The sequence below is a fragment of the Rhagoletis pomonella genome, unplaced genomic scaffold, assembly GCF_013731165.1.
Source record: "Rhagoletis pomonella isolate Grant_MI unplaced genomic scaffold, Rhpom_1.0 Rhpom_scaffold_00007, whole genome shotgun sequence".
NCBI lineage: Eukaryota > Metazoa > Arthropoda > Insecta > Diptera > Tephritidae > Rhagoletis > Rhagoletis pomonella.
In genome coordinates this window covers 64145047-64157680 of record NW_023458561.1, presented here as the reverse complement: position 1 = coordinate 64157680, position 12634 = coordinate 64145047, and the positions used below count along the sequence as shown (strand labels likewise).

The 12634-nt window shown below is 39.6% G+C and overlaps 1 protein-coding gene across 1 annotated transcript in view; it reads right to left on the bottom strand.

Annotated features, from left to right (window-relative positions):
- LOC118743331 overlaps positions 1–3816 on the bottom strand; it is a 58817-nt gene extending 55001 nt beyond the window's left edge. Inside the window, exons 1-2 of the mRNA XM_036475930.1 lie at positions 2251–3816; positions 218–354 (exon numbers count right to left, since the gene is read on the bottom strand). Coding sequence (XP_036331823.1) covers positions 218–354; positions 2251–3785 — 1672 coding nt within the window. The 5' untranslated portion in view covers positions 3786–3816. The remainder of the gene's footprint in view (positions 1–217; positions 355–2250) is intronic.
- Between the last annotated feature and the right edge of the window lie 8818 nt (positions 3817–12634).

Below are 12634 nucleotides of genomic sequence, written 5' to 3'. Positions count from 1 at the left end.
AGCTCAAAGAGAATGTAATGAGAAGTTTTTCCATGTGTGAATTTTTTTTTGATGTCTTTCGATATACTAAATACCACAAAAGTATGTATCTACACTTGTATGAATGTATCTATGTATGGTTGTTGACCTATTTTTGATATAAGTATGTATGTATGTATGTATGTATGGATAGCGGTAGTGTAAGAAAGCTTCTGTGTATGGAAAACAAAGCGCTTACCTTTTTCTTTGAATGTTCCGGAAGAAGGCACACTCGACAAACTGGTCTCTGAGGTGCTGCCGTCTATGTCCTGTAAACTGAATTCATTGCGGACGTCTTGAATGGCAGCCAAGTCGTTGAGGCCAAAGTTTTGATCTCTGAAATTATGAGAAAATAAATGGATCAAACTGTAAGTTTGTAATGCGATTAATATAAGCGTAGTTGAATTTTGGATATTGCCTTTTGAGGTGGTTTTTTACAGAGCCTTTAAAAAGTTGCTACAACTTAAAATGGATGTGGAGCTACTAGCAATGAATTCCTAAAGCATGGCGCTACCTATTTGATCATTAGTTAAAATTTTGACACAACTTGTTGTCTGGTTCACAATGGGTTAATTGCTTCAAAGTTTACGACTGGCATATAAATGTGAAATGTTCCTAATGAAAAAATATATGGTGATACTTGTATGAAAAACCAATTCAACTATTTATTTATGGATAGAAAAGTGTTTAGATATATCCCACGAGAGGGAGTCGTTTTATAACAGTTTTTGGGTGATTTCCTTTGGAGAACTTTTGGGACAAATCCATACTTTCGCTTAATACTTAACTTAACTTTGGGCACGTTGTAGGTCTTCGACGTGTTGGCTATAAGTTTACTTTTAACTACGGGCAATTCAAAATCCTAAAAAGCTTTTAGGGCATCCCGGCCTTAACCGATACTGGACCCAACTGGATGTTTCGGAGATGGATCGAAGTTAGATTGGAAGGATCTTCTGAGAGGAAACTTCCATGAGCTCTCTAATGTAGGCTCCCGAATCACTGCATCGAACTGGATACTTACGAATGTAATCAGATCAAGGATGTGATCAGATTTGCCTGGCGTAAATTTAGGTTTTTGGGTGTCTGGTGATATTATGGGGCAGTGTGTGACATACCTCGCGACCACATATCTATGTATAAGCCACAGCAACATTGCAACGGAATGAATAATGTATTGGTATAATCGGGCACACTGGGAAGTGGGAGCCGGGTAAAAGAGAGGCGGGGCGATGTGAATAATTTTTTCTCACCGCGCAGGAAGATTGAAGGTAGATAAGGAGATGTTAAGGATAAAGGAGCCACGTATTTTAATACTGGTACAAGTTTTTGCTAGACTCTATTTCAACTCAGCTCAATGAGATATTTTGACCGCCTTCGGCCGGAAGGATATATAAGACGCACATGTCCTTGTTTTTTGTCTCCAAGAGTAGATTGCATGTAGTCCTAGGAGCTCTTAGTCTCCCTTTTCTCGGTTACATTATCTATAGAGTGCTTTCTTTGCCCACTATGGCGTCGTAGCCATAAATATTTGACTAGTAAAAAATCATGCGCAGCTAAAAGAGAGCTCAGGTGCTTCTCTGTTAGCCATGATTGCCGCCTGTCTTTCAGAATAGTAGTCCTTTGACATCGTGTGGCTGATACCTCAGCGTGGAAAACACCAGAGTTTTCATCAAACTGAAGTGCTCCCTGAAAATAGACCTCCCATCCACTCTTCCGTCAGGCTTCGACCCATCTGTGTAGAAGTCCACAGGTGCCTCCATTCAACTAGTGCCACATTTCCACTCATCACTAGAAAGGACGCTCTTTTTTTCCAGTCTCACTGTGCAGTCATACAGGGGGGATGCTAGCATGTTTAACTGCTGAGACTGTGAAGCATCCAGTATCTCTAAGTTCGACCGCATAATTTAATGAAAGCTCCTTTTCTATGATTTTGAGGGCGCTATGTAAAGACAGAGAGATAATAGTCCTAAACACCAGCTGAAGATTTCTGGCTAGTATGGCCTTCTTCAATGCATTTTATCCTACATTATGGTCTTAACTATAATTTCATAGAGCCTGGACATAATCTTATAATTTACCTGATCAGTTTCCTAGCTCTGGACATATAAATATTAAATTCCTTTAAAATATTGCTTATTCTCTGATATTTTCATTGTGTTCCAATTTTATATATGCCACCCGCCAGAGACATATTTCAAGCCCAAGCATTTTTGAATTCTTCCCGCAACTCACCTGAAAGCTACGCTATCGCTAAAGTAAACTCCATTCCCGCTGCCACTCGGACCCGTTGTACCAATGTTATCGTTCACCGGAAACACAACGCGTGGACTGCGCGATGATTTGAAAGGGAAGAAGCGACTTTTCCTTGAACTCTGAAAATCGAGTGGTCCATTTGGACCAATGTACTCGTTGAAAGCCTTCTGCGGCGCATATGGTCGCGACGGACCTGTCCTGAATTCTGTATCTCCATAGAACAAACCGCGTTGTGGACGTTGTGGTACAGCGGTGATGGGCCCATTTATATCGCCGAATTTCGTAACCTCCTCACGAAATAGCTTTCCACCCGCAATAGCTCCACTCAGTGAATGAGGTTTTGTGTTTGACGCCAGTCCGGGAAACTCGAAGGGATGCGAAATAGGCACTGCATCAGCGGTGTCATAGATCAACTGACGTGTATGACGTGTATCTTGATCGTATTGCGTGGGCAGCACCTCCTCGCTATAGGGCGACTCAAACCCAGCTGTTTCGGTGAAGATGGGATTGTCTTCCCGATAGCCTTGCGGGTAAAAAGGGCTCGCTGGTTTCAAACTGTAGCTGGGGAATTTGAAACCATTGCGACGTGCTGCATTTTCATCCTCATAATCTACTTTATCTGTTGAAGTGATGGCGGTGTCTGCAGCTGGCGCTGTGGCCACATCAATGCGATCTGTTTGCGTATGTATCAACTCGTCGCCGAATTCTTGTGCTACCGCAGCTACAGCGTGTGTAGGTGGACCCAGGTAACCGAATGAGCTGTTGTTGCGCTTTGGCAGCTGTGTTGCGCCACTGGTTTGCTGTTGCAGTGGTATATATACATAGTTGCGTTGACGTGAGCTGCGCGTCGCATTCGCTATGGCGGTGGTCGCCGCAGCGATAGATGCGGCGGCATTTGCGTCGGGCACCACTTGCTTGGGTATTGTTATGGGTAAAGAACCGGATATGGCGCCATTACTGGTGCTGCTCGATAGTTCGATTCCTGGCGCTGGTATCACTTCGACAGTCGTTATGACATCCGAGCGGCGTTGTGCTGCCGGATGTGACTGCTGCACTGGCTGACTTTGTTGGAAATGTGGTAGAATTTGTGGTTGTTGCGCGGTCGTTGAAAGTGCGCGCCCACTACGGTATGCACCAAATGTTTGTACTACGGTGCCATCGCTGCGGCGACGCCAATCTGTGTACGGCGCCTCATCCACCTTACTGAAGGTGTTGAAAGGCGCGTAGAGGTTTCGCGCGGTACGCCGATTGTCTACAGAGGGCGCGACGGGCGCCGGGGTAATAGGTAAAGAAGCGTGCTGACCATGCGCAGCTGAGTACGCTGTGGTAGCGCGTGCTTGTCGCGCACTTGACTGCAATGCTGGTTGCTGTGTTTGTAGCTGACGCGCTGGTGTTGCTGGCGCATGCGCCGACGTGTTCGCAAGCGCTGGCGCGCGTTCAATGGCTTGTGCGGTGCATAGCAGCAAACTGACAACAGCTGTGGCTAAGAGGCTCCATTTGACGTTTGCTAACATCTTACATTGAGCACGGCACGTTTAGGGCGTGGCTTGTAGGGAAGCCAAGGGGCAGGTACTGAGTTTGGTGAAGGTGCGCGCTGGTTTTAGATGCAAAGCTGGTAGCGGCTGTTAAATGGGTTGGGTTTAGCGGATTTAAACAGTTTTTGTGTCGCAGTGCGCGGAACACTATGGTCGGCGAAAAATGCTCGTAGCTGGTAATTTCGGTGTGTCCGCCACGCTTACGGCTCCACAAAAATTGATTATTTCTGCTATTTTGTTGGCCACTACTCCTGTTGTCACTGCTGCGCCAACAAATGAGTCTTGCATTCCTCGGTGATTGGTCGGGACGCTAGCGAATAGGCGACTGAGAGAGGGGTTACGCGCGCGCACCATAAAGCGGAGGTTGACAACCTGCAAATCGTTTCGATTCGGCAAATGCGGAGCGCAATCAAGTTGCAATAAAACTCCTCACGTTTTAACCACTCGCTTTGGTTCCTGCCGCAACTTCCTGTTTGCGTGCCACTCAAACGCTCTTTGGCGTGACGTGCCGTGGTGCGGCCGTCGCCTTTTCTTTGGCTGCGCTTCGCTAATTGAACGGAACTTACCGCTTGCGCTTGAACTTGCAAACACCAAAATCGTGCCGCCCCAAACCACGCGTAAAATAAGCGTCAGCAGTCGAAATGTAGTGGCCAAGGTTGTTGCAGCACGCGCGATGGTTGTGTGGCGCTGGAGTTGGTGGTGGTGGTGGTGGTGGCGGTTGCGGTGCGGTCGTTGCACTCCACGTCAGGCAATTGGCGATTATTGCGCGCCTGTGTGTATCAAATTTGCTGGAAATATTATTTGTACGCTACATGTGCGCACACGCTTGAACTAATTCGTTTCGGAATTGCTACGCGGTTTTATTGTTGTTGTTGTTGCTGTGTACCTGTTGCGGATATCGCGCGCGACTGGTTTCTGCCGCACGTTGTTGTTGCAGCCGCTAAATGCAGCAATTTAAGGAAAACATAAACAAGCGCTCATATCGCGGCAGCTAGTTTTGAATTTGTTGCAATTGCTGCTACTGCTTTATCTGTTTTACAACCACAATGCGGTTATTGGTCTATGCCGCACGTTCGCTTCGACTACTGGTCAATGCGCGCACGCTGTTTCATTTAATTTCTGTATCTTATTTTTATATTTATTTATATTTAGTTTTATATTTACTTCGCTGCTTTAATTCAGCGCATGCACATGGTCGCTGCAACTAAGGCTAGCGCGAGCGTGAGCGGATGCCGATAAATGCTCAAATTATCTGTTGCATATGTGGCAGTTGGCGTGGTGCCTGTGTAGGCGCACAGATTTCGTTCGATTTACTTTTTTTTTCTTCTTTTATTTTTGGTGGGCGTTTGTTGTTGCTGCAGTTAATTGGTGCCCATGTTGCAGGGGTTTTCCGTTATCCAAATAAAAGCAACAAAGGCAACAAGTAAAGCCGTCAAACTGGTAATTCGCGTGCCGACTCAAATGAACGAAGTACCCAACTCTCGCGTGCTAAGCCGCTCAAAGCGCTTAAATTGCAGTGTTTCGGCGCTGCTTAGCGTTAATAATTTCTGTTGTGTTGTTGTTATTCAAAAATATGCGGCAGCTATAGTAGAAGGGGCATGCAACGTATCAACATTATCATTTATTTCGGTTGTTGTTGCTGGTGCGCCTGATTCAATAGCTGTTGGTTGGCTGGACGGAAAGTGTTTCCTTAAATGTACAGCCTGTAATAGAAAAAAAAATCGAAATGGATATTAATTGATATACTTATTGAGAGTAACTGGGGGAATAAGGGTAAAAATAAAATTATTTACATATACATATGTGTATATTTGTGAACCTATGTATTTGTATATAGCATATTTTCAGAAATAAAGGTTCAAAGTCAGCAACAACTCAGACAATATTAAATGCCACCAAGTCTACTGGATTGTGATGCTTGAAAAATATTAGAAAAAGTGGAGCTAGAGTTCGCGGTCGGAACTCTCTGGAATTAACGAAGATTTTTTTGCAAACAGATTATTCTAGTAGGAAGATATTTGGAATGCACTTTTATCTTTACTTAAAAGTAGTTTTTATTACAGCTCCTTTCGTTATCCACTTTCACAGCCACAACTGACTCTCCAACTGGGAACCACATTACTTAATTCGCCATAGAAAATTTTGAGAGACCCATAGTCTATCGGCCATTAGCCGCACCTAGGAGGAAAGAGAGCACCTAACGACATTACGCATATCCGAAGCGAAAACGCAGTTCATAACGCTTAGCTTCAGATTAAAAATTCAATCCTTAGCAGCTTTTTTTTTAGATATTTATACATACATAAAAGGAGTTTTCAACAATTTTTCCACAGAGCAACCGCTGGACATGCATGTCGAGAATGAAATGAGAAATGAAGCAAAATAGTCGTCGGTTAAAAGACAAATATTGGAAAAAGAACTTTACAGTCTTTCAGATCAGATGCAGAGTGTTCCAAGTTGAGATATTTGCCTAAGAAAAATCAGTGAAAACAGCGGCTGAGTGAGCACAGTCAATTTGCAATAAAGGTAGCGGTTGCGATGACGGTAACTCCGGTATACAGCAGTACAGCATAAGATTAGACGAAATCTTCGCACGTAGGAGCGTAACATTTTTGCGGGTTCAAACACTTATCGGGATAGAGGTAAAGTTGGTAAAACCCACTCACCAGTAAATTTCCAAAATATCGTTCTGTTTGATCTATCTCATGATATCAGAAGCAATGTTACTGTGGAAAAATGTAGCATTCTATAGTATATATCTCTTCTAATTCGCTAATATCTTATCTTATTACTTTAAATGAGCAATTCTTGTATATAAATATATCCATGAGTTTCTGGGAAACAGCTCTAATGATGTTGATGCAATTTGTATGCAGATAATTGCAGTATTCACGCCTGTCTGGTTATAAGGATATCTTCTTAAAATCTATTAAAAATATAACCAGATATTATAAATTTCGTTTTTAAGTAAGTTCCCATTTTGTATACAAAAAATAAATTAAGTATTAAAAAGAATACAATTATCCAAATATCGCATATAGCAAAAATAAGGCCATAGAAAACAACTCATTCAGGTAGTAATGCAACGAACGTTTAAATTTTTAAACCCACAGCTTGGAATCGCCATATAAAATCATGAAACAACTTTTGAAATCAATAGCTGCAGTTGAGTTTTCTAATCTATTTAATTATATTTTTGCTTACTTGGCGTTTAGAGCTTTTTACTTGTGATACTGTGTTTTGCAAGGACGCAAATAAATTAAAAAAAAAAACCTCAGGTCTGACATATATCCCACTTCGATCTTCAATTAAAATTTAAACTAAACTTCAGTCGCTGTCCTTTCATAAATCAGCATGCCTCTCCATATAAATAAAACTTCAATAAATTTCTCAATCCAACCGCATAATCGATTCTATTTTACTCCCATAAAAACTTGTGCATGAACTTTATTGCCTTTAAAATGTCTCAAACATGGCCAAATCTTATCGTTAATTTTAAAGGGAAGCAACTTTTTTCATAAGGCATCATAATGGTTAACAATAAAGTGGCAAAGCAAAGGTCAGCCACAAGCCCCATAATGACAACAGTTCAGTAAATGCGCGCCAGCAAAGTAAACTATCTTTTGAATTTTAGAAACTAAAGCAACGCCCAAACGTAAGTTACTTAATTTAACGATATGGAAGCAAAGGTCATAGCTTTAAATTGTGATTTGATTAGTTTTTACCTGCTCAACGAAAAATTACCGTTGACAATGAAGTTGTCCAGATTGTAGTTTACATGTGTGTATACGTACCCTTGCGGTCAGCTGATTAAGTTAAGTGACATTTTGTCCAGTTTTGTCCGTTTTTATTTTATTTATTTAGTTTTTATTTTTTTTTTATAAAAGCACATTCAAACTTTTTATACAAATTCAACAAAATTTATCAATTTCAATTCAAAAATTTTTAACTTTTTATTCAGCACTTTTAGAAAAATTTTATGTATGCAGTTTTATAACACATTAAATTTTAGCAGGATGAAGTAAGGTACCAAGCATTTTCTTCCATATAAAAGAAATTAGAATATGGAAGAAAATGCTCAACTCCGGCAGCTAAAAAGTTATAAAAAATCAACGCAATTTTTTAGCGTCATGAAACTTGCACTTTGTGCTACAAAAATTTATTGAATATCTAAAATGTTGAAAATTTTTGGGACGAATTATTAATTTTTGTTTAATTTTTATAACCTGGTCAATTATTAAAAATCAGCGCAATTTTTTAGCCTCTTGAAACTTGCACTTTGTGCTACCAAAATTTACTGCATATCTAAAATTTCTCGGACAATTCGGAATAAAATGTTGAAAATTTTTGGAACAAATTATTAAAGTTTGTTTAATTTTTATAACCTGTTCAAAATGTAACTTAACTTAATCAGCTGACCACAAGTGTGTGTATGTATGTACAGTATTGGACACATCTATAGCACCCCCCTTTCAAAGCGATATTGTTTGCCACTTATGTTTAGTTATTTGTTTTTAAGAATTTTCAATTAAAATACAGTTCATTCTCTAACAAAACCCATATAAACCCATGTTTTAAACTTTTTAAAAGACCGCAAAAAAGCGCAACAAACTTTCCCTTAAATTTCAAACTTTTTTCTCAGAAGCTCTAGAATTTTTTTGAGTACACAGTTTTATAGCGCATTCAATTTTAGTCCAATAATGTGCAAGTTTCAAGTCGCTAAAGATTACCGTTGATTTTTTAGAATTTTATTTGTCTCATTTGCTTCCATATAACGACTAAACACAATTTATTTTTATATGGCAGAAACCCGCAACATCCTCGGCGAAAAAAAATCTAAAAAATCAACGGTAATTTTTAGCCACTTGAAACTTGCACATAATTAGACTAAAATCGAATGGGCTATAAAACTGTGTATTCAAAAAAATTCTACCGCTTCTGAGAAAAAAATTTGAAATTTGGGTGAAAATTTGTTGCACTTTTTTGCGCACTTTTAAAAAGTTTTAAACTTAAGTTTATGTGAGTTTTGTCAGAGAATGAACCATATTTTAATTGAAAATTCTTAAAAATAAATAAATAAACATGAGTGGCAAACAATATGACTTTGAAATGGGGGTGCTATTGTATTGGCCAATACTGTATATGCTATTTATTTATAAACACTCGACCAAAGCTCACGCATGGTTGAGTCAAGAAATGGGTTGCTATTCGCCAGCAGCAGCAGCACCAGCACCACCAGCAGCAACAAGTGAATCTATTTGCTCAGCTGGTTTAATAGATAAACGTTTGCTTGCAATTACGGAATTAGTGAAGCTGATGGTCACTGTCAGTTTAATGGCCGTTTCTTATTTTTCTAATTTTCTCAGTTGCTTGCAGACAACGTGGCACCTGCAGGCGCAGCAACTGGCGAACTTGGTCATTAGCCAAATTGGCTCTTTACATGTAATCAGTTGCAATCAAAAACATTTATCTTTCATGTTATATCAAATTTTAAGAGTCATCGAGTTTACTCACTGCACTTAGGCAAATATAGCAGGGCGTGTATGAAAAAAAAAAAACATTTTATTTGACTTTATAATCAATGAGTGTCTTTACTTCGATAAACTAAAAATTATACGTCATAAAACGACTATAAAATATAATCGAAAAGATATGGATAGTCAAATTTTGATGATTAAACTACAACTACTACATTTCTAGTGCTAAAATCTTAGCCTTTTTTTAAGTTTTCATTATTGTAGAGCAAAAACAACAAACCCCTTTCAAAAGCCTCATACATACAAATACACACTTTGTCAGCAAAATACCATAATTAACAAATCTGTCTAATGTGTCATCTGCCGTCCCTCTGTTCATTGATATCAAGTGGCTAGATCTTTTGAGCTTTACTCGCACAAAATGTAAAATTACCTTCCAGCTTTTTATTGACATTTTTCTGTCTTTCTTACAGTGATTTTGGTAAGCTATCTATCGAGACCCATCAGCACACTTGCGGAGACCACAGAAAAGGCGCTATGTATTCCGTAATAAAAAGATAGAAGTCTAAATGTATGAGCGCGAAGAATTTGAGGTGCTGGCTGACAGGAGGAACTTTCGAAAATACTATCAAAAGTTATGTGAGTTATGTGAATAGAGCCAAATTCTGTAAAAAAAATGGCGATCCGTAGTGACGATGTCCAGAGCGGGCTAAAGTTATGAAGGGAAGACTTCTTCATTCCAGCGACTGACACTGAAACCAGTAGAGAATATAAAACCAAGCGCTCAGTTGAGGAAAAATTTTGTTCCCTAAAAAACAACAAAGCAGCTGATTAAATAATTGCGGTGGCCTTTGCGCATTGTTAACGGTAATTACCGCTGATGATGCAACGACGAGTTGCATGAGTTTTTTAACAACGTTGAAACAAATTAAAATACGGTGGCTCTGTTGGCTTGGTTTTATGTTACGAACGGTCGTAAACCCTTTCCTGATGAAAGTATTCAAAGTGGGGCCCGCTGGTGGTAACAGAGGAATAGGAATGCCTCCTCTGAGATGGAAAGGTCTGACGGAGATAAATGAAGTCATGGCATCACAATCTTTATACAGAGAGCAAAAGTTGTCTCTCCATTTCAAAATCCAAAAATTAAAATTCGAATAGAATTTCATTCGAGTACAGATATCACGTCCGACAGACCCATTCTGGTAGGAATGAATGCGTCAATTAAGAATACGAAATCTATATCGATTTTCAAAGGCGCTTCTCGAGTGGATTTTATGTGCGGATAAATAAAAACATAATTGTAAAAGTACATAAATTTTGCCTTCACAACACCCTTTTGCTTTGCAATTCAAAAATTATTATTTCCCCGGCTGACTTCTGGTATCGCACTATAAAAGTAATTTTAAAATTTTGTTGGAAAGAAATACGCAAAATATATTGGCAGTAATTAGAAAGGAAAAAGTTTGGAAAAGTTTAAGCAAAAAATTAAAATAATTTGACTCTTCCATGTAAAATTAGTTTCTGTTAATGAAATCGATGTTTACATACAGCCTTTGACCGAAGCAAACCTAAAAACAAAAATGTTATTACGTAATAAACATCCGATGAAAGGAGCGCCGCACCAATGCGTTGGAAAGTGATGGCGCCGGCTTCCGGCTTCGTGCCTTTCATTAACCGTTGAAATTTTGCACAGCATCAACAAATCAATCGCCTACGTTTGCGTTGGCAAAATAAGCGAGGCCCAGCAAAGCCATTCAGCTAACAAGTTCAAGCCCAAAACGGCAAAGTTTGTTTATATCTTAAGTCTTCCACGTAGACAGCCAAGAAAGCCACTAAACTTAAATGAATTTGTTAAAGTTTTGCTTTCTTGGTGAGTAAAGACAATGGAGCAACAATACATTTGTTACGGTGTTTATTGTGTATTTGCCTTTATATTGTTTACCGCTACTTTTATTTTTCCTTAGCTGTGTTTAGTATTCAACTGTGTCGGCACGAATTTGAACTTCACACTCCCGCAACGGAAGACATTACTCAATCGAATTTGCAAGTGCGGCTGTATGTATGTATGTATACCCAATTGTTAGTTAATTCTCTCATTTCGGCTTAGCTTCATAGCGATAAATGTTTTCCTTTCTTTGTAGTTGCTGCTGCTGCTGCTGCATGCTTTCCGTGTGCTTCTTCGCTTTTCATTTTCATTTTCATTTTCATCGCATTACCTCATCTCGAGTGTGCTGAACTCGACTCGAAAATGAAAGTGAAAACATACAAATATTCGCAACAGTTGAAGCCAAAACAAAAACTATTCGTTGTTCGCTCGTTGCGTGTTTTTGCCAATTTTTTTGTGCTTTCTGATTTTTATTTATTTTTTTTTATGTTTAATTTTGCATAGTAGCCCGCATTTAAGTTTATACATGCAATAACTGTCGATTGGATGCGATTTACTGTACTTTGATAAAATTTTATTTCGCTGGAAAATGTTGGAGCGCTCTTAGAGGTATTTGGTGGGTTCGTTTCATCTTTTTGTTGATTTCAAAGCCGCTTTAACAAATCGAAGAGAAGCTGCCTGTACGACGCCATGTCTATATTTGGAAAAAAATTCAGGTCCGCTATAATTAAAGACCTCTTCGCGCTGATGCTGCAAAGCGTATTAAGAGAGCTGCCAAGCTAAACCGCAATGACACCGTATACTATAAAAGAATGATGCGGATGATATTGACACAATCCTGAAACCAAGCGATGTCAGAGCAGTTATATCTTTGAAGTAGTGAAGGACCTTATCTGTAAGGATCCAGCCTAAACCAATAATGCCAGTGCTCTCAGCAAACAAAGGTAAACGATGGCGAACTAAAATGAGAATGCTTCGTGTGCTTTCGACAGAACTTTTCCACACAAGAGCTACGACCTGCTTCGCGTGGACGGCAGATGTCGCAGAGAACAAAATAACTTACTGTAGAGCTCTATAACGAATTAGGCTTAGTAAAGCTCATAAAATACAACGATTCCGCCGGCTTGTGCATGTTGTACGCATAGACTACGGGAATAAAGTGGAAGGATCCTTCGACTCGGCATGTATGGGTCGATAACGAAAGCAAGGGCGCCCATGAACAAAATGGGAGTGCAGAGGGACCTGTTTTCACTCAGGACGAATAACTGTCACAAATCCGCAAAGGAGATAAGCAATTTGCGAAGTTTTTTTGTCTCAGCTCAAACCGACACAAATGGTTGTAGTTCTAACCAGGAAGATGGAAATTCAAGACGTGAGAAAAAACTGAGAGTCTATGACAGATGCCACACATTTCAATTCAGTACCAAGAAAGGATCTGCACCCATTTTCTGATATCATTCACATGA